The sequence below is a fragment of the Lonchura striata genome, chromosome Z, assembly GCF_050655825.1.
Source record: "Lonchura striata isolate lonStrDom1 chromosome Z, ASM5065582v1, whole genome shotgun sequence".
NCBI classification, from domain to species: Eukaryota; Metazoa; Chordata; class Aves; order Passeriformes; family Estrildidae; genus Lonchura; species Lonchura striata.
Window position 1 is genome coordinate 60030611 of NC_140740.1, and position 22553 is coordinate 60053163.

The 22553-nt window shown below is 37.1% G+C and overlaps 1 protein-coding gene across 17 annotated transcripts in view; it reads left to right on the plus strand.

Moving 5' to 3' along the window:
• MAST4 (microtubule associated serine/threonine kinase family member 4) overlaps nt 1-22553 on the plus strand; it is a 278614-nt gene that overhangs the window by 72647 nt on the left and 183414 nt on the right. For 15 of the 17 annotated variants that reach the window (XM_085566676.1, XM_021534406.4, XM_085566678.1 and 12 more), the window contains one exon: nt 7370-7491. In XM_085566676.1, coding sequence (XP_085422802.1) covers nt 7370-7491 — 122 coding nt within the window. Of the gene's footprint in view, nt 1-27; nt 6966-7369; nt 7492-22553 lie in introns of those variants that run through there. The other 2 variants (XM_085566690.1, XM_085566691.1) reach the window with 1 other exon arrangement.

Sequence of the window (22553 nt, forward strand, 5' to 3'; positions counted from 1 at the left end):
TGTCTACTGCATTTTTTGTGTTGTTTTCAGGTTCATATTCTCACCCCAAATTTTTGCCTTTGGTCTGTCACATTTATTTTTCATGCATTGTCAGCCAGAATCATAGAACCATATGCCTGAGTTGGAAGGCACTCACAAAGATCAATGAGTCCAACTTCTGGCCCTACTCAGAATGACTCAAAGAATCCATGTGCCTGAGGGTGCCAGTGCTTCATCTAATTTTGGAAAGTGAAACAAATATAGAGCATTTTAGGAGATTTATAGTACATCAAAAAGTGAAAGAACTATAGTGAGTGTAATAGGATTTTTTATGAAGGCTTCTTCTACAATAACAAAAGAATTTATAATTGAGTCAGTTGTAATTATAGGCTTACCTGAATAATGTTATGTTTAGGGGACAAATTGGTTGAAAGGAAAATTTCATCTTATGCATCAGACTGGGAAAGTGGCATTGTTCATTAACTTCAACCATATGTAGCTATGTAGCTGAGTAATATGCAAAACATGCTTCTTTAAGTTCTGGGCAATAAATAAGAGATTATTAAAATGGTAGTTTTTTGATTTTTTGGGGCTTTTTTTTGCATGTTGGTGATAGGAAATTTAAGTAAAACTTACTGGTGCAACTACAATAGAATAAGGCAAAATACTGAAAGGTTTCCTAGTGATGACCTGATGACTTCAAATCCATCCACTCTTTTCCTTTCTGGTTAACAGCTAATGGGAATGATGGGCTTTAATTCCACCCCTCCTCCCTGCCCCAGATGTGAAAAAAGACCCTAAAATTTGCAGTGTCCCCATCACTTCTTACAGCTGTGATGTCTGTAGGAGTTCAATTTGAGTCAGTAAAGCTAAATGCCATAACTTGAACCTAGTGAATACTAAGGTGGGATGCTCTGCCCTTCACCTGGCAGGCGTCTGAACCTGGAGTGAGCCTTCACTTATTTGTGGCAGTAAAAGTGGTGGTGTACTGCTTCATGCTTTGGTCTTCACCTCCTGCTGCTCAGGCAGTTTGTGTGTGGCAGTAGTGTTATTAAGAATTTGGTAAAATAAAAAAGTTCTTAACATCAATGTAGCATTAAGAAGCAAGCATTCTTTATTTGTCAAGATGCACAGGGGAATAACTTTTCCCAAAGCCATGCATTCTGAGTACAGGGAAGTTCCTGTTTATATTACTATATTTTACATAAATATTGATTGATTGTTCCAGAATATGACAATCATTACCCTGAAATCGTTAACATGTTTTCCTTCCCCTTCACACGTGTTCTGTCCTGGGGGCGGGGGTTTCTCTGGTAGTCCCTGGTGGTTGTTGATCCCCAATGTTCCAGTTGACCTGTCTGAGTTGGCAGGGCACAGGGGCTGGTGAACTTGCAGTTCTCCTTTTTACACAGTAGATAGATATTGTGCAGTTCCATGGGCCAGTAGTTTTTGAAGAATAAGCATTGTGTTAGCTCACCAGGTGTAGACAATTTATCCTCTGGTAACAGTAGTTGCTTTGGGTATGTTGGGACTGCCACTGCTTTTCTGGTGACCTGGTGGCAGGTGGTGGCTTCAGTGTTTCTTTTGTTCACATCAAGACCTGTCAATGAACCCAGCTCTTCTGGGTTTTTTTTGTGTTTGGAAATATGCCAGGGATAAGAAGACGGAGCAGTACCCATCAGTGTTTCTTTTCAGAACATTTTTATCATCCAGAGCACTCTGCAGTAGAGTCCAGGTTCCTCTTCTGCTGTGGCTTGTTGCTATTGCTCTGAGGTAGCTCATGCTCTTGAGGCTCCCCAAAAAGAGGTGTGGAGTGAGCAATGCACTTGAACATGTGTTTGGCAAATTTGACTTGTCCAGAGTATAGGTACTTTAGATAAGATCAATCATATTTCTAAGTAAACCAGTGAGGGAGAAGTATCTAGCTTTCTGTATTTTTAAAAAATATTCTGCACTTGTATCACAAATACATATAGTGGATTTAACAAGATAATTAATTGAAATAAGTATTTCTTGGCCCTTGCCTTAAAGATTTCCAGATGGCAAGAGGCTATTTTGAAGACTGCTATTTCACAGCAGCTAACACAAACACATTGATGCTAGCTTCTGGTAAGTCTTTGGTACACTGTAATCATATGAACAGCTTTGCTTTGGACTAACTGTGTCTGTAGCTGCTATCAGCCTAAAGTCAGATTCTTCCATTTTAGCAAAGTACGTGTGTCTTCTGTTTGCAGTAGTGTAATAGAAAACTGCTTCTACTATTTAAACAAAAAATACTTCTATCAAAAACTTTCAAGATGCTTTCTCTGTATTTATTTTTGCATTTTGGCTGTCAGACTTTCTAGCAGTGCAATCTACACTATCCTAAGGACTTTTGTAAAGGTAAAATCTTACTTAGATGCCAAAACGTTTTCTTAATCAAATGCAATTGCATAATTATCAGAGACAAATCAGTTATTTCTAAATTCTAACTGAAAATGGAAGATTTGTAGGTATTACATTTGAGCTCATTTAGTAATTCTCAGCTGTCCTATTATGATATGCATTTGAGAGGGATAAAGGAAGGAGAGTAGTATTTCAGCAGTAGGAAAAACTTTTCTATTTAGAATAAAGCAAAGCCTGCTTTGCTGACTGATTTGTGAATGATTTTTGTGGAAGTGTATGTGGTTTTAGTCTCTTTGTCCTTACACAAGTCATTTTGTCCTTATACAGTAAGTCATACAACAAAGAGGCACATGCTGAACATAATAGAAGTCAGAATTAACAACAGTCCTATTTGGACCTTCAACAAATACTCATTACAGATGAATCTAGATGTACAAGAGGCACCTTCAAGGGGGAAGATGCCACTGAGCTGCAGCGAGGTATTGCCTATGTTCACCAACAATGATGTAATACTATTAAATAATGCTAAATTATTGCCATTACATAGTCAATTTAAACCACCCTTCATCAAAATATGTTTTGATAAATGTGCTGGACTAACAAGGATTGCATTCAGATATGGGAAGTGATGCTGTTAGTTCCATTGTAGCTACTTTAGGCTGTCCTGGTAGTTTCAGGCACAGGAAGGCAAAGCTCTTCTGCAGAGGAAGTAGAGGAGGAAGTCAACAATGACCATTTTGGAATTGAAGAGCAGAGAAGTAGGGGACCTCTATCAGTGGATGTGAACATTACTACCAGTGTGTCAATGGTCTGGATGCCGGCAGTGTTGTATGCTGTATATGGGCCAGAATACTGAATTAAGATGGAAGGATTGAGGTGGAGTGGAAGCCTTCCTCGTAAATACCTCATGAATCAGTTCACTTAAAAAGGAAAGCAGGTGCTTGGAGCATTAAACTTGAAGGCAGACATGAATGCAGTGTGAAAATAATGATGTATTTCAGCTCAAATCTTTTGTATAATACTGGCATTGAAATCACTTAATAAGGGGAAGTGTGGATATGTATAAATTCAAGGGTTATCAAAGAAAAATGCAAAAGCAGTAAAATGCATACAACTATGAATGAAACTATAGCAAAAAAAGTGTAGGAGTGCTCAAGGGAAAGGGGTAGTGGACAATATGAGGAGATTTTAAACTTTTTTTTTTATTATTATTTGAGGAATTGAGGGAGAGTTGATGATGAACTCACTTGGGGCAGGGACTGTTTTATCATGTTTAATGCAGTAGGTTAGCTCTGTTCTCAGATAAGAGATTTATCTGTTACCATCTTTTTGTCTAAGATCTGGCTAATTTTGCTTATTTAGAAAGCATATTTCTTGTATGCATTTCTGTGTTTAAAAGTCTGTGTACTATGAAGAGAAGAACTGGGGTTCTAGACAGTCTGTTTGCCTTAATTCCAGTATTTTGTGAAAACTGTGATACCTTCAAGGCTCCTGTTGGGGATAAAGATGGGAGGAGGGATAATTCCAGCATCACACATGCTCATGATTTCATTCACAATTTTAATAGTGTTTACTGCCTAATTTATCTTTTCAACAGACGCCCCGAACATTATTTTAAGTACTTCTTGATGCTAATCATGGAGTTAAAATAATGAAGTATTAAGTGAATTCTTACAGTGGAAATACTGACTATATAGTATTGAGTAAATCCACTCTGCTTTCTTGTCAGACAGGCAAAATACTACAGTTCAAGGAAGGGCTTAGTACAAGATTCTGTTGTGTAGGATTGCATCTCCTCTAACCTCTGCATCAAGATACCTTAGACTTTCTTTCAGATGTCAGAGCAAGATAAAAAGAAGAGTAAAAGATAGATAACTGTAAAGGACAAATAGTAAAGGTGACTGTTAGAATGCCTTGCACATTATAAGGTATGGACAATATTAGCTCTTCATATTTTGGAGCTGGTGCACATTTACAACAAAAAGTACAAGCATTAATAATAACACTTATTTCTCATGTATCTTTCTCCTCCTAGACTAATTGTCTTGTTATTTAAAACCTTTTGGCTTATTTTGACTTAAAACAATGTTAATTTGTGTATTAAATGCAAATGATTGCCTTCCATCTTCTTTCTTGGGAAATTCAAGTGGGATTTATGAGAAATGAAAATTAGTGCAGTCTGGGAAGGGCCTGATAGTGGATTTTGAGACTGTTTTAGCGCCCTGTGTCCTAGTTCTGGACAGGACAGAGTTAATTTTCTTTACAGTACTGGGTGTGTGGTGTTTGCTGTAGTCCGGCTGCCAGGGTGCTAAGCTTGCTGGATTGCTGAGCCCGAGTTCTGGGCTGCCATGTGCTGTGCTGAGTGGGCAAGGCCAAGACCCAAATGTTACTCACTACCATCTTATCTCATTGCTGGGGAGGGAAGAGAAAGGGTCTCTTTCTCTTGCTACCAAAAAGAAAAGGGTTTATTTCTGATCCTGGAGAAAGTGTGGCAGGCAGATGGTCTGTCCACCATTGGTTTTTGTTGTCCTGGACTCGCTGAGCATTTTTGCATGTAAATAACCTTCTTTTTGTGTGCATTTTTGTGTTTGGTGTTGTTGCTGTTGCTGTTCATTTTCTTATCTCATTGCTATTTCCAGTAAATGTCCTTACCTCAGTCCTTGATCTCTGCCTTTTGTTTGTCCCACTAGAATAGGAGGTGAGCAGCTTACAATTTTCTTTTTTACTGGAAAAACTAAGGTTGGGAATACCATTCCTAAACCACAGCACTCTATAAGAAAATGCGCTCGTTAACCAAGGAGTGATGATGTTCCCCAGTTTTAGAACAAACTTGAATAGAATGAACCTTTTTATTGAAAGGATCAGATGAAGACTTACTGATTTTCAAATATTGATTTCTATGAGGATAAAATGCCCTAATATTATACTACAGTGATGAAGTTGAAAATTGTTTAACATAATTTTCCTGATGACTTCTAGAGTGGACTAATATGGAGTTATGTGTATTGTACGTCTGCTTGACAAAATAGGTATTGCTGAAGCTTTTTGCCGATGGCTTCTTTGGAGCTGACTGGGTGTTGCTGGAAGTCTGGAAACCTATGGATTGCAGCACTAGGAAATGTTTGATTTCACTCTTCTCTGAGAACTTTATCTTACCAGTGTCTGACAAGTAGAGTCAAAAATGAAGGAAAGAAAAGGCATAGACCTCTTTTTATGTAGAAAGCATTAAAGAAGTAAAGCATACCTATTTAACTGGAAGGTTTGTATAACTTAGTTTTTTGCAGTCACTTCCTAATTCTCTTTTTCCTGTCTATTTGAGAAGGAATTAGCCTTTTGAAGTGATAGATATTAAACCCTTTCTGACTGCATATGTCACTGGTATATTGGAGGATTGATATAAATGGAATATCGAAGATGTGTGTATTGCAATCAATGCCTTAAGCTCTTAATGGCATCCTTTTAGTTGAGTATGATAGGACCCTATGCAAAAAGGGAATCAAAATTTGATAGACCTAGGTAGAGAGAGCAGATGGGAAATTAATTCAAGTTTTCCAGTTCTGGGAAATGTTATCCTAGACAATGGGCAAGAAACCACAGCTTTGTAGTACATTTTTCTTCTAGTCTTGGGCAGGCTGTTAGCAAATTTGGTGCAAAAATGTTTATGGGTTCCGCTTTTCCGATGTAACAAAGAACAATAGCACGTTTGGAAGGCTAATTGGAAAGCGCTAAAAGACTATCCTCTGCTGCTGCTTGGGAACTTCTAGCTTCCAAGACCGTCACTTCCCAGAGACCTCAGCAACTCTCTGTGTGATCTGCTGTTAAAATAAAATTATGAAGCTGAGGCTTTTGATTTCTTTGCAAACTGGTGGGGTTTAATAATTTCAGGAAAGAAATATTTAGCCCATGTGGTTTGGAGATGTTTTTCATTTGATCTGTTCAGTCAAGATTTTGCATTGTGTTTTTAAACTGAGATTTGATTAAAAATAAAATTCTGAATTGTTGCTTTGCATCAGCTTGTTGGTTTTCCAAGAGAAAACAGTTGTTTTAGTAATGTGATTGTCTCACTTTTGCACAGTTTGCAGAGATAAGTAAAAACTTAAAGTGGATGTATTGCTAAGACCAGTATCTGGCTTGTTTCCTGTTTCTTGACAGTGGCTGAAAGTAAGCAGAAATTAACAATATTGATACATGCTTGTCATCTTAGTATTAATTCCCTGAATTTTCTCCTTGCTGCTGGCTTGTAGCTCAGGCTTCATGAGCAGGAGATGTGGTCTGCCTCATTAGTACCTGCAGGGAGACGATCCTGGCTGAGTGGTGTCACTCCGTGGTGGGGAGGGTGGCCCTGTGACCCTGTGTGGCCCTGGGCTCACCGTTTCCTGCCCACAGTGAAGTGACACCACTGAGCAGAGAGCACAGGCACTGAGAGCCCCATGTGAGCCCTCCGCAGGAATGGCTGGCCTGCACCTTGGTCATCTCCCCTTACTTGGGACACTGGATAAAGATCCTTGGGAACTGGGCGATACGTATTAGGTAGATTATGAGGAGTTCTGGAATAGAAGCAGAATAGTCCTCACACACGAAAACGTGTGATTGTCTGCATGGTAAGTGTCTTATTCCAATAAGTCTCACTTTGTCCCTCAGACTCAACCTTTTTCCTTCAAGGGGTAAATAGAGGAATGTTTCTGAATATATTTTTATTGTTTTCATTTTTGGTTAGCTTTCATAGTTTAAGTTTCATAACTAGCATTCTAGATGTTTGTGTCTCTTGTTGCTTTAAATATGTTTCTATGTAGGAAAAATGTACAGTTTTGAGACTAGAATTGTATCTAGTGGAAGGATTATCTGAAGGACTAGCAGGAATGGCAGGAATTCTGTTGGAATCAGCTCTGGTCAGGATTGCAGTGAATGATGTTTCACAGTGGCAAGAGTGTTACAGTAAACTGTCCATTGCATTGCCTCAACTGCAACCTCTCATATTTTAACTCATTCTTTCTGAACTTGACAGGCAAATATTTGCTCCCCAGTGCAACTGGACAGCAGCTGTGGCAACCTATAGAAACCACTAATCTTGTTCGGATGCGCTACCAAACATTTGGACAGTCAGCACCTTCACTCACTGCTAGTTTGGTGAGTAACTTTTTTTTAAGGCTAGAAATGTACCAAAAAATTTTTATCTCTAGCATTATTTAATGTTTGTTGGTGGGAGGATGGGGATCAAATCAGAGTCTATTTCCAGACCAATCTCTCCTCCTTATGCTGCATTTTTGAAGTACCTAATGCATGCCTACACACAACATTACTTAATTTGAATGCAGCTGAATAACATTTATGGTAGCAGTTACTCTGAATTTTGCATAAAGCCTGAGATGAATGTTGCATTAATACAGCTGCTTGCATTTAAATGGTTTATTTCTTTATAAAAGGGCATGCTATAGATGGCAACTGTCCTTTCTCCTGAGCATTCTTTCCTATCAATGTCTGTTTCTACTTCTGGAAGTACTTAATCCTCATAAGGACATACATGTGTGAAGCAAGTGTTTAAGGAAGCCTTTTGGATAAAAGTATATGGGAAGAGAAAGGGGCAGAGATGCATCATACACTTGAACTTTCAGCTTTTTGGTTTCAAGCATCTGTTTTACTGCTTTGTGTTTCTGTATATTAAAATCTTAAGAAGTGTTGAAATTTAAGGCAGGGCCCTTTGTACTAGCCTGTACTTTTATTCAAAGAGTTGTGGTAATATATTATTTGTATAATGAAAGAAAAAAAAATTAATGCATACTTTGCCTGCCCCTTCTCTTGCCATTTTGGTCATTAAAACTTTGTTGATATGTATCTGCTTTCTAGGGGAAGCTTATTTTGTGATTTGTTCTGGATTTTTTAAACACAATATTCAAGCTGAAGGCAGCTAAGGTCAGGCAGTGTTGAACAGATATCACCATGACACTTTTTCATACGATATTGGTAGATTACTGTTTTCTCCATGATCTGTCTGAAGTAGTATTTCACTTCAAATGCCACAAATCTTTACTTATAAATCTAATTCTGGATTTTGCTTGGTAGTGCTGCTACTGTATATGGCTCTTTAGGGCAGATATGGCTTTTTGGACTCCACACTTCCTGCAAACACTTCATTCTATTGGAAGTTGTATGCTTTGAACCCTAATATTTTCCAGGGAATTAAGCGTCAACCTATGTATTTTGTTAATTGTGAATGAAGTATAATTGAAATGAAAAAGAAAATAGATGCATGATCAGAAATTAATTTAAATTACATTAAACATACATTTTTTCTTCTTTTCTATATTTGAGAATAAAAATTATTTCTTCCAAATTAATTGAATTTAAAAAGGGCTGTGTTGCTGTTTGATGGTCTCTTTCTGTCTGCACAGCTATTAGGGGTCATGCTGCTAGCTATATTGTGTTTGTTTTGCTGTGATGCTTAAACTATAGGAAGGTGCAGCACCATTTTGACAATAAGGACTTTAAATGGTCATAAAACAATAGACTAATGAAAAATTCAGTGAGCCTTGCTTCCTTAAGGCCCTTTAACTCATCACCTATATAGTTTTATGGCATATCTGTCTGCCACAGACTTCTTCCTTCCTGTCTCTCTACATCTTTTATCTGTGCCTGACTGCAGTTTCTTTCATGCTGGTGCAAAAACAGGCAAGAACCATCTAAGCAGATCTGAGCAGATTGTGCACAGGGTGGAGGTGCAGGTTTCTCAGAAGTATTTATTTCTTATCTGGAACTGCTGATCATGCTTGCCTTCTAAAGAGGTTAATGTTAGTGTCAAATAGGCAGAGCTCTTTCCAAGCCTCCTTTGACAAATACTTTGCTGTCAGGATTTTGAAGGACTTTGGTTTTTGCTTAAAAGGGGCCTAACTTAAAGTTAGGGATCACTCCCTTTCCTTGCATACTTTTTTTTCCCCTGATTCTGTAATTTGTCAGAGTTGAATTTGGGAAGCCTGTTGTTAGATTGTATTAATTGCAGCTTTTACTCATACCTAGGAGAGAGTTTACCCTTATGTAGAAGAGATTTTTATGAAGAATTTTCATGTAGCTGTTCACAGTCTGAGTGGAAATTACTTTAAATTGTCTCACTCATCTGAAAAATAATTAATCTGTTATCAGTTATTTTACTTGAACTTGTCATTCTCACTTGAGTTGATACTCAGCTGATCTGGATCTGACTGAGTAGTGATTATGAGCCAATATAGACAAGAATGACAAGTGGACAGGTCAAAGATACATGCTAGTGTTTAGTGCAATTGCAAACAGGGTATAAAAAAGGTAATTTTATTTCCTTGTTCTGTCAATAATTTATTAAAAATTCACAAAATCTTGCACTGGCTCACAGGTATAAAACCTTTCTGTGGGAAATGATAGATTTTTTGTACAGAATATTGATTAAAAATGGACTGCAGGTGTTGCTTTAGGTAGAGTTCAATAGCTATGCATGATTCACTCCTATAGTATAGGCAGTTGGACTATAAATTAAAAATATGGTTTCTGTGTAGACCTGCAGGACTGGTTTAAAAATATTTAGGAGAAGGCTTATTTTGTGATGAGTGGGTGGTGTATTGGATTTGATGTGGACCCTTAATTCACAGAATCACAGAATAATCTGAGTTGGAGGGGACTCAAAAGGATAATAAAGTCCAGCTCTTGGCCCTGCAGAGAACAATCCCATAAATCTCACCATGTGCCTGAGAGCATTGTCCAAACACTTTTTGAACTGTTCCAGTACCCAGCCATTTTCTGGGTGAAGAAACTTTTCCCAATATCCAATTTAAACCTCCCCTGTTACAACCTGAGGCCATTCCTTCGGGTCCTGTCACTGCTCACCAGAGATAAGGGATCAATGCCTGCCTGTCCTCTTCCCCTCACCAGGAAGTTGTGACTGCAGTGGGGTCTCCCCTCGCTTCAGAGGCAGCTAAGTCGTAGTTGTGCTGCTCTTCAATTTCTGTCATGAGCATTTCAAACTGTCCATGACAGATTCTCTGATGGTGAAACAGACAATGAGAGTCTACACAGAGAATTAGTGTGGACTTAAAAGCATTAAGAAAATGATGTGGAATGTCTTCAATACTAAAGAGAAAGGGAAAGCTGAGTTGAGGAGTGGTTCTGCTTTAGGATGTTTTTATCGGTCATATTGTTCTGGTTGGTCTCTTCCTCCCCACAGTCAGTAATAGGTGCTCCTGGAAGGCATTCAGTGTGCATCTCAATGCTGAGTTTTGCAGGAGTGAAGGAAAACTGTGGTAGAGCTAGTTTATCTGATTCCTTGCACTGTAGGCTGTCAGTTATCTCACTCGACTTCAGGCATCTTTTCAGGGTAGGATGGATTGGAAGTTAATGTGAAGTTGCTGCCTCATTCAGTGTCCAGAGTTTAAGGGTCATTCACATGTTCTCTACCAGTCTTCTGCCACTCCATAAGTATTTTCAAATATCGTTTGTAAACTTACTGTTTTGACTTTTCCATTTATTACTGTGAGAAGAATTTGTGGAAAATGCTTTAAAATAAATTGAAATAAAGGCAATTTTGTTAAATTCTCATTGTAATAAGGTGATATGCTTAAAGTGATGATAACAAGTCTGAAATTGAGCATTTAATTACTGTTTTATAGGCATAAAGGTATACTGTGGGACACAGATTGAATGAAATTCTTAATTTTAACATTTTCTAGTTAGCTTCCTATATAAATGCAATGGAAACCTAAACATAAAGTATCTATGATACATAATGATAAATGTGTAGATGAAAGGAAATTAATTTGCAAATATTAATTGGGAATTTTTTTTTTTATATTTGTCTTTGTCATGGTTTACTGTCAAACTCCTTATGGGTTTTATTGATTTATTTCTTGTTTGGCTGTATGGTGTTTTTTTCCCTTATTAAAAAAAAAAAAAATTTAAAAAAATAGTAATCTCTTGCTTTAAGGAGCAAGAAGTCTTTCATTTTGTTTATCTGTTTTATATTAATAAAAAAAAAAAAATCCTTTGTGCCACAAGAACAGTTTCTGTTTTTCACAGTCCAGAGAGCTTTCTGAGACATATTCAAGAGTACATTATGGTAACTTGCCCTATGAAATATTCACATAATAAAAATACACTATAACAAAGATCCTCAAATTAAACATGTAGCTTGTGATGCACTTGGCTTTTAAATTCAGTCAAGACTGGATGTGTGATTTCAGCTTTATGGCAAGTATTGAGCTTAAGTTGGCTATTCCTTCTGTTGTGTGAGATGAGTATACAGCATGAAGTAAATTAGACTCTGAAAAGCATATGGTTTCTTCATGGAAATGTAAAAGATGCCAATGAAATGACTATAGTTTAATAATGGATCATCTTTTAGTACTTGGAAATAATTTCTAGTAACATCAAAACTAGAAAAGCAGTAAAATTGACCTTTGTGAATGCTTTATGCCCTTTCCTACTAAGCAGTGAAGGTATTTTTTGTCTAGGTATGACTGGAAACATTTGCTACTTTTTAGCATACTACTTTGTGTTTTACAGGATTTACCTCTTGATTTCTTCCCCCTTCCAAACCAGGCATTCCCCTGCAAACTGCCTTCCCCAAAATAACAGAAGACTGAATTTGCAAACATCTGTACTTCAGTTGCTTTTTATTGCCATTTATCAGTGTTAATTTGTAAGAATGGTCTTACAGAAACTGGAGGGGGCTAATTATATTAAGTACTTGTTTATAAGTTGGATTGCTGAAAGGAAAAAACATAAGAAGTGTTCAATGTCTATGAAAAAACTAAGTTCTACTTCTTCAGAAAGAGCTTTGCCTCTTCCTCTCTTTTAAATAGTATAATACTGAAAATGAATAAGTGTGTCTTTGTTAAATATGCCATTAACTTCAGCTAAATTGACATAATGTTGACAGTTATTATGGGAACTGTTTCAAAACTAATTATGCTAATTAGAACTTAACTAGCAGTAATTGCATGTATTCAAACAGCACACCAACACCCTTTTGTATGTTTTATTCCCCAGATGTAAGACAGCCATTTGTTGTCTGAGAAGCTGCAAAATTACAGCATATATAATAAATGATAGCTAACAAATAAAATACATTCTTTAGAAGCACTAATTGGTTAGATAAGCGAATGACAGTATCAATTGTGCTTAGCCAACCCATGTAATTTAAAAAGACTTCTATTTAAATGTTTTATTTGGAATTATAGGAAATTTTTCAAATCACTAATTGTCTGTGTTCAGTTTTAAATGATGACTATCAGGTGTAGCTGAGCTTCTTTTTAAGTAAACTTCCTTGAAAGCAAAAGGAAACTGCATCTGAAACTTGGGTTGCTTTAAGTTTTAGTTCTTTCTGTCCAGGGATTCAGGTTTTCAGTGCTTGAGTGTGAGCAGGTAATTAATAGTCTGACAGTTAATGCAGCACAAGTACAAGGATGGCACTTGTGAGAAGCACAAAAACTATATAGTAGTGTGGTAAGTGCAATAGAAATTGCCAAAGTAGCTAATCTTGGTTTGTTATCTCTAATCTCCCCAAAATAGTTAGCTAGACTTCAGAAACAGAATTTGAACTGAGGAAATAGCTTGAATGCTAAACCACTGTATAAAGTTGAAAATCATATCTTATTTAACTTAAAATAAGCTTAACATCTAAGAGTAATTACGGAAAATCTTTTTAAAATGTGGTGTTTTATTCCTATGAAATGCTAAAATTGTCAAGTAATGATAGCAGGTTTTCTATGCTTCAATTGCTTCTAACATTTTAAGACTAGAGTTGTTCTCCCTTGTGTATTTTATTCCATTATTTCCTTACCCATGAATATGTATTTGCATTCTTATTTCTTTGTCTGTATTTGCCTTTTAACAAATATTTAATTGCAGTTCTAATCCAGTGGATAGATCTAATTTAGTAGTAGCAAGAGGGAGGTGAACATGCTTCTTCATAGACATGCCTATATGCTTTGTATTTGTACACAGCAAAAGGTTGGAGAGGACCTGGTCCAGAGCTGTGAAACTATAATACTTTGACAGGGTGATGCAAGAAGTTGGTGATTGGATATTCTCTTCCATAAATACAAATGTATCTCTGCTTGTCTCTATCATTGTTTTCAAAATAGTCACGGTGTACTTGAATTTAGAACAAAACTGTAGATGCAATTGCTTGACAAAATTCTAGATACTGAATCCTTTCCTAAGTCATCTGATTAAAATTAGTGGCTTCATTAATTCCTATACTTTTCTTGCTTTTTCTTGGGTGTGGATAAAATCAAGATATGGTGATGACTGGGGTTGACATTTCTCCCAGAGAGAGCTCGTGATTTCTCAGAATTAAGAACACAGCTTGTGCTGCAAATTATCATTAGTTAAAGAATAATGGAAAAAGTAGGTAAAATAATAATCTCTCAGAGAAGGCTAACCTAGGTTAAAAAGTCCTGTGAGCCTATGCGGTGTGTTTTTCAGAAATACCCCCTTTGTGGTGAAGTAGGTCACTTCCCATCAGCTTCAGTTAGCTTCCAGTTGTCAGGATGTACTGAGCACGAGAAAGAACTGAAAGGAGATGTTGCACAGTTTATTAGAGCTGAATGTAGGTGTAACCCTCCTCTGTATCCTATTAATGGTACAGAACGAGTAGAGAACAAATACACGTAGGAGCTAAGCTATACATCCCTGTTTTGCATGAGTACCATGCTTCTGTTTTGCAGATGTCCCATGTAACATGTAACATCAATCTTCCTCCTTCATGAGAGATTTACCATGAATGGTGAAAAGGCTCACTGGGACCAGTTTCTAGTTTTAGATAATCAAGAATCTAGGGCTTAAAATTTTTGTTGGCTGAGGATATCTCATGGTTGAGATCATGTAAGCTAGGTTAGATATAGTGCATCACCCAGAGGTGATGAACTGTAGCTTCTGACTGTGTGTTAGTAGTGGCTCTGAATAAGGGCTTATTTTTGTCTGCTGTAATGCTTGAGTTGTCTGTGTGTGGTGTTAGTGATGGTTATCATAAAATGTCATCTAGAACTCTGTTGCCAGTACGACTTAGAAAGTGGGAAAATGGGAAGTGTTACCAAAGTGAACTTTTCACCCAGGAAGAATTGGCCACATGAGAGACAAAGGAGTAGTGGTATTTCACAGTAAACTATATGACCAGAAGAAATCAATGTGTAATCATTTATAGTGTTTGAAGTTTAGATGCCTTTCTGGGAATCAAACTTTCTCAGCTTGTTGTTGGACTTTACTTAGACGATAACTGCATAAAATGATAATCTGTGATTAACAAAGGATGAAACTCAAGAATATAGTGATGAACTTCTTTGGCCTTAGATCAAAAGGTTCTGCAGCTCCTTAGGAGATTTATAGGTGTGGAAGTGGAAGGGGGATTAAGAGGTTAGAAAGGACATGAAGAGCAGGAAGAAACTGGAAAAATGACTGACATTTGGAAGGATTGAGGAAAATTTAGCCGTAATGCTGTCTCCTGTTCCATACTATCTTCTGTTCCTTCTGGTCATAAAAAGCAGACTATTGTGAATTCATTACCAGTTAATTAGCATATTAATTGAAACAATGATACATTTACAGTTTGTAACATTTAATGACAAAATAGTAAACAACAAGTTGCAAGGACATCTTCCTTTGCTTGAGGAGTTGTGTGCTCATGTATGAATCTAATTTGATTGGTCTGATTTGCAGTATCAGAAGTACATAATGGAAGTTTAATTATAATCACAGCTCTGTCTTCAAAATAAACTGAGGTAAAGTGGGCATGGGGAATAATGCGATGAGTGTTGAAGAACTGCTGTCTCTACTTCGAGCAGCATTCAGGCTCTGAAGGGAGAAGTGTTGGTAACCTCAAAGTGAGAGTTCCCTGTGTAGTGTGGGTGAGTGTAGTAAGTTAGGGTGTTGTTTGGTGTTCTTGTAAGGCAATTACAATTTCTTTGACTGTTCTTAGCAGCCTTAGGAATTTGGTACTCATTCATAATTAGAATAGGTTGATTAATTTAAAAAAAAAATGGGGTAGGGGACAAGTTACTGTTCCATTGACCTGAATTTTAATAGTGATACTCTATGTTTAAGAGACTTAATTTTTAGCATTGTAAAAATTTTATTCCTTGTGTTGCTATTGCTATAGAAAACTTGATCCGTGTTTTGGCAGTTTCAGTTGACAAAGATGCAAATATTAAAATTCTTTTTACTTCCTAGTAAAGTCTAAAATGGTGGGATTGTTTGGAAGCTCATGAGACATATTCCTTTCTGCTAATTTTTTTTTTTTTTTCCTGTGGAGCAGCATCCTTATATTAAACAATAACTAAATAGGACAGAATTCTAAATTGGTGAAGTAACATCTTTATTTTCCTTCCTGTTAGCCGACATGTTCTCATGCCTGTTGTACTTACGAAGTGACTGTAATGTAGCAGGAGATGGAAGCAGATAGTTTGGAAACGGTATCTCTCATTTCTCATCCTGAAGTACTCCGATGGCTCTGATGATACCTGTCACCCTCAAAACAAAGAGGTTCAAACGGAATTGAATGATACTGCTGACTTACAGGCACTGGAGCAAAGTGGGGAAATGTAGATCTCTGGTGGGAATGAACATTCCTCCTCATTGATTTTTTTTTTTTTTTTAAGTTTCACAAAGCAAAGGTATCCAGCAAGAATTTTTCTGAAACACACAAGAGAGTACTATTGTGTTGGATGGTGTATTGCTACTTCTGATCTCACAATTTTAGGTTTAAAAGCAACTGCTGTTTTACTGACCTGAAACTTTAAGTGGGTTGACTGCCACAGTTGGCTTTGACATGTGCTGCTGGGTATTTGTAACTCTGGTTTTTAGTCAGACTTTTAGTCAGACTTTCTTCAACATTCATGTGACACAAAATGCACTTTTGTCCTGTGGAGGCAGTGGGAATGTGGACTTCAATATTTTTTACCATATCATACCATACCTGTTAGTATTCTTGCAGTCTCTATCTTGCTCTGATAAATGGTGCTTTAAATTCTTCTGGCTTCACTGGTGTGAAATGGTCATTCATTTGCTTACCTCTTCTGTACCCTGCCACAGTGGACTGATGATTTTTAGCATCAACTCTGTTGTCATCTCAGTAAAGCTAGAAAGTATTGTTTTTTGTTTGTTTTTTTTTTTTTTTTTGCTTTTATCCCAGTATGCCAAATTGTGGTGCATATCTCTATCCAGTTTTATCAGATTTTTAATAAGGTAATAGTACAGTAAGATTATTGCATCTATTTAGATGCAATGGTGTTGCAGAGATTAAGAAACTAGGTAAGTGCTCAAGTTGACCTAATGTCACTTGAGTAAAAGATATAATAATCAGCAGGAGATTGGTTAACTGCTACTCTGTCATGGATGCATTTAACCTCTTGATCATTGTAGAATAACTGCGATTATGTGGTACAATGGAAAATACTCAGTATTTGGTCAGTTAAATTCAGAAATGATGGTGGCTTTGTAAGCATGGAATAATTTCATAGTAATAATAGTTGCTTGGCTGATCACAGATTTCATTTGTGATCTGTTGGGTTGTCTATTTGAGAGAGGATGAAGGTGGTAAGAAACAAAGTTGAACTATGAGATTGCCTGCTGTAAATGAGGGAGAAAAAAATCAAGTTAAGTAAGAGAACTAGCCTACAGGGAGTTGGATCTCAGTGTATTTCATTATTCTCATAAAAATTTTTCTTTCAAGTAAGAGCATATCCTGAATAAACATTCCTAGCATGAAGTTGCTTTTCCAGAAAGCTGTAACTGTGAATAAATCTTTTTAGTGTGCTTGTTATATGTCCTCTACCTATTAAATATAGGATTGCAACTAGTGATTATTAGGAGAATGTTCCCTTTTATTCCGGACTTCCTTACTTCGCTGATTTGTAATGGAATTTCTGTCCACAGGGAGTCAAGACGTCAGCAAGGTAAACTATATTCTGAATTAATTTGAATGTTGAAAGGCTTAACAATTGCTCCCTTATGAAGGAGAGTGTTTTTGTGAAGTAGCCAGACCATGTATACTAGAAAGTATTGAATCTTATAGTGGAAGAAACAGCCAAAACACGTTAAGAAAAATTATGTGTCCTTAAGAGAAAATACATTAATATATTATCTCATTGAGAAAACAATGCATTATTGCAAGTGATGAGATTAAACACTTCTAAAAAGGAAAATGGGACATCAAAATAAAGGAGATTAGATGCATCATTGCTCAGAGTGATCTCAAAACAAGAACTTAAACCTTGCAAAAGTCTGATAATTTTGCTTGGAGTGGAGCTTGCCTACTACTGATTTCACTTGAGAATCAAACTTCTAAATGTCTAACAGGGATTATTCTGAATGTAATTACTATTACTATTTTGCCATGACTTTTTTTTTTTTTTTTAAGAATTTGGTTCCTTTTCCATTTACAGAATGTGAAATATTCCACTGAGCTGATTGTTAGAAAAGCCTCAACTCAGAGGGGCTTTTGCTTTTTCTCTGAAAACATAGCTGCATGTGTGGCACTTCAAATTCTAAGATTAAAAATGGTGTACCTTCTGTATGTGTGATGTTAGGTTTTCTTTGAGGAGATACTGAAACAAATAGTTCAGCAGCTTTTGAAAAGAGGGAGAACATTATATGTGTATCTCAGTTCTTGTTAGAAGGTGACCCATGAGAGATTCAGACTGTACTCACAATGTGCCTGTCTTTTCAGAAAGGAATTTCTTTTATGTTATTGTGTAATTATGGAAGATGTAGAGAACTGGGGGACTGACTGCATTTTTTTAATTGATGATATAGCTATGCTTGGAAGAAACACAGTATTTGATGAAAAAGGCAAAATGGATGAAGCTGGCATGTCTGTTGTGAACCATCTTCTGTGTTCTGTCACTGAAAGAGGAACTGATAAACTTACTTAGGTAACTTATTTGAAAATTTGGTTTTCTCCTGCCACAGTTATTTTTCTTCTAATATTATCATGAGGGATTGATTACCTAAGGTAACAAATTACCCCTCCGAATGAGTGGCGAACGCAGAGACGAGTTGGTAGTTGGTGCAAGTAGGATTTTGTCCGGCAGGTGGCGAGAAGACCCAGCGTGTACCTCTGCTCTCCATGGCTTGTGTAATGCTGGCTGTTGGCACTGTACGTGTGCTTTCATGGCATAAAGTACTTCATTTTCAAGAGCCTTAAAATATAAGCAACAGAATCAGTAATATTTCTTTTTTATTAAGAAACAGCAGCAATCAACCCTACTTCTTTAAGTGTAATAAATTGTTGTACCCGTCTACTGTGGTTTGCAACTTGTGCAGCTTTATTAGCTCTAAAAGATGAGAATTAGAGTTTTGCTAACTGAGGAATCTTGAATTTTTGCTGCTTGTGATCTATATACTTAGTAATATACAGTAAGAATAATAAACTATCTCTTAATGCATTGCTGGACCTGGTAGTTGGAGTACATCTTGGACACTCAGGAAGCCAACCTGGCTTACCTGAATGTGTGGTTGTGTAATGTGGTGAAGTGGAACACAAATTAAATGATGCTGAATCAATCCATGTAGTGATTATTGCCCTGAAGTCTTCACTTCTGAAGCATAGAAGAGTGTAGAAGAGAGTAATGCACTTTGTGTGCGGGTAGGATTGTAGTACTGAAGAAGGATAGAGGAAAAATCTGGTGAGAACTCATGGTTTTATTGTCAGGCTAGCAATGCCTTCTCAGTGCTGTAGCTGGGGACTCAGAGATGCCTTGAAAACATTTGGCTGGTGGAGCATGTCTGTTTTCTTCTGGGAAATGGTGAGTTAGCATGTTCCACCCTGAAAGGAAGCTGTTTTGTTTCACATGGAACATTTATTCTGTACTTTTTCTAGGCCCTCAGAAGGGACATAAGGCAGATATATATATATAGGAACATAAATGGCTATATGGATGAAATACTGTAACCTTTCCACTTTAAATAGTAAAAATATGTATTGCTCACAGTGTCTAAAATTGTGTATGAATTACTGGGCCTTGTTAGTAGTTGGTTATGATGTTAAGGATGTAACTTGATTCTATTAAATTCATTCATTTCTCAGAGTTTCAATGTATTTTAATAATTATTAATAAATTGCCTTTATCAATCTCAAATTTGGACAAGGCAACTTTAGCTCCTAACACTCTAAAGTGTGAGAATTGCTTTCTCAATTTCTTAAAGTAGTGTGCAACTTTGTATGATATCATTGCATAGGTTCCATGGGTAAATAAATTCTTGGAAGATAAATAATGAAAACTGAGTAGTGGATTTTCATTACCACATTCAAGTAATTTGTGATAAAGCTGGCCTGTATTCCTGCACTGACTGAGTATCTTAAATACACTTTCCTGTTAATATTGAAAGAACATCCTTTCCTGTGGTTGTATTACAAAATTCTTGAAAAATATATTGCAGACCTACAGTTCTGCTTTCCAGTCTAGATGTACAGACTGAGAAGGTATCTGTGGCTTCAGGAAGATTTCAGCATCCCTTATCTCTGTGATGATGTTAAGTGTTAGTCTGTCAATTTTTGCTGCTAATTTTGACAAAATGTCTTACTTCTGATGCTGTAACCAATTTCAGTGACAGTTCACAGATAACGGAGCTTCCAGAACTTGAAGGAACAAGAGGCAGATGGAAAGAATTGTTTCCATAACCCTTTTTTCCTCAGATAACATTAAAAACATTGTATTAAACTCTTGCGTTGTGTGAAAGTGCAGAGTGATACTGTAAGTTTTTGCCATACTTAAGATGGCTAGATGTTGATCTGTATAAAATTCTTTAAGGGTGATCTTCATTTTTTTTCACCTCCCTTCTGTTTCACTTCTATCAGATTGATTAAAAAATATATATATGCTCATCTTCCATCTCCCAGCACCACATATGCTTTTGCTTTCATGCTTCTGTGACATCCTGTGATGATGACCTGATATCCAGTAAGATTCTAATGAAAACCCTTTCCCCAAAGCATTGTGGAGTGACAGTAGGGTGGTTTGGTGTGAGTATATATGTATGGGGCAGCTGAAAACCTCTGGTTGATGACTTTATAGATTTTTTTAATGTGTATGTAATATAAAAAATATGTGTTTGCATAGGGTGTTTGAAATTCAGTGTAAAATACTCAGTGTAGAACTCCTTTAGAATTCCTTTAGAACAGGAATGTTATCTAGATTATTTCTTAATCATATGCAGAGAATGATTGTTTTGGTGTGGAACATAAAGGTGGCTCGATTTCTTTTATGTCCATTCAGAAAAATAACCTTGAACTCCTTTGTGGAACTGTAATGTTGTCTTCCCTTGACAGTTTATTCTTTAAACTACTACAGAAGCACAGAATAATCTGGCGGGGAAAGGACACACAGTGATAATTGAATTCAACTCCTCCTCTTGTGCAGGACACTCTAAGAGTCACACCCTTTGCCTGAGTGCATTGTCCAAATACTCCTTGAACTCTCTCAGGCTGGTGCTGTGACCACTTTCCTGGGGAGACTGTTCCAGTGCCCAGCCACCCTCTGGGGGAAGAAACTTTTTCTAATACCCAACCTAAACCTCCCTGACAGCTTCATGCCTTTTCTTCAAGTCCTGTCAGTGGTCATGAGACTGAAGAGATCAGTACTTGTCCCTCTGCTTCCTCTTGTGAGGACATTGTAGACTCTCTCCTAGGTCTCCTCTTCTCCAGGCTGAACAGACCAGGTGACCTCAGCTACTCTGGCTTTCTCTCCAGACCCTTCACCATCTTTGTTGCCCTCCTTTGGACACTCTCTTATGGTTTTTTGTCTTTTTTATCCTGCAGCACCCAGAACTGCCCCCAGCACTCGAGGTGAGGCTGCCCCAGGGCAGAGCAGAGCAGAGCAGGATAATCCCTCCCTTGCCCGGCTGGCGATGCTGTCCCTGATGCCCACAGGACAAGGGTGGCCCTCCTGGCTGCCAGGGCACTGCTGGCCCATGTTCAACTTGCCATGGACCAGAGCCCCAGGTCCATTACTGTGGGGCTGTGCTCCGTTCAAAACTACAAAAGCAGTGTTTGCAGGAGTTTATTTCAACCCCATTGTAACTACAACATCCAGGGGAACATGCTATGGCATACTCTAATTGTTCTCTCATCTCTAATACAGCTTAGTAAAAGGCTGCATAAGAATTAATGTTAATAATTACCAGGTATCTGTAGTTTGTCCACTTGCCTTGACTGCTGAAATTATGGCGGTAGCAATACTTTAATTTTTCTAGTAAGTTAGTTGAAAAGCTTATCAGTGGACAAAAATACGATGAAAAGCTCCCTTTTTACCTGTGCTGGAAAAAAGTTCCTGTTATTTTGGGTAGTAGGTTATCAGAATATAAGGCAATTATTTCATTGCTTTTTATCTATTTTAAGCACATGAATTCTCACATTTAGCAAGAGAATAATTATTTTTAAAACTCAGTGATGGTGACTGGATGCTGTAGAGTATTTAAGATATAGGAAATAGCCCTGACAGAGATAGATTTAGGGGCAGAGTACAAATTAGTTTTTTCATGGTGCATTATTATTATGATTTATCATGTGCTACCACCATGTGTAGTATGAGAGTGGCAGCCACACATGGGATATGTGTATGCATAAAATTAGATTTAAATTAAATCTGCATTGTAAAACTCTAGTTACATATTCATATATAGTTTTGCATGCTTAGGTTTTATCTGGTTGATTGGCTGATTTCAGTAATTACAGTGATTTCTAAATTTTCTTGTTTTGCCAATCAGTAATATTTTTAAAGTGAAGCTGTATGATTAGTGCAAAAAAGTGGCAGTTGAATGAAGATAAAAATTTACTAGATTTATGTAATTGTCCTGAAAAAGATCTTTTACCATGTTTCTTTGCAGCTTTAAATAAACATGGGTTTAGGAGTATGTGTCTAAATTAATTCTGAAACATCCTTCACATTTAATCAGGTCAAATGCTTCATTTATAGGGGAGAAAAATTTTTGGCAAAATCGGAGATTGATTACTGTTTTCCTAAAATAATTTTGCCTTCCCTGATGTGGGGAAGGAAAAAAGAAGTTTTTTTCATACACTGTGTGTGGGTGATGTTATGATGCTTGTATCCCCAGTAATGTGTTCTGTTTATGCTGGATATTATGTTCTGTGCCTTCAAGGCTGGCTCTGAGAGCAGAGGTGGGGAGAAGAAGAAGCACAGAGTTTGTTATCAGCCTGCTCTCATTCCTCGCCAGTC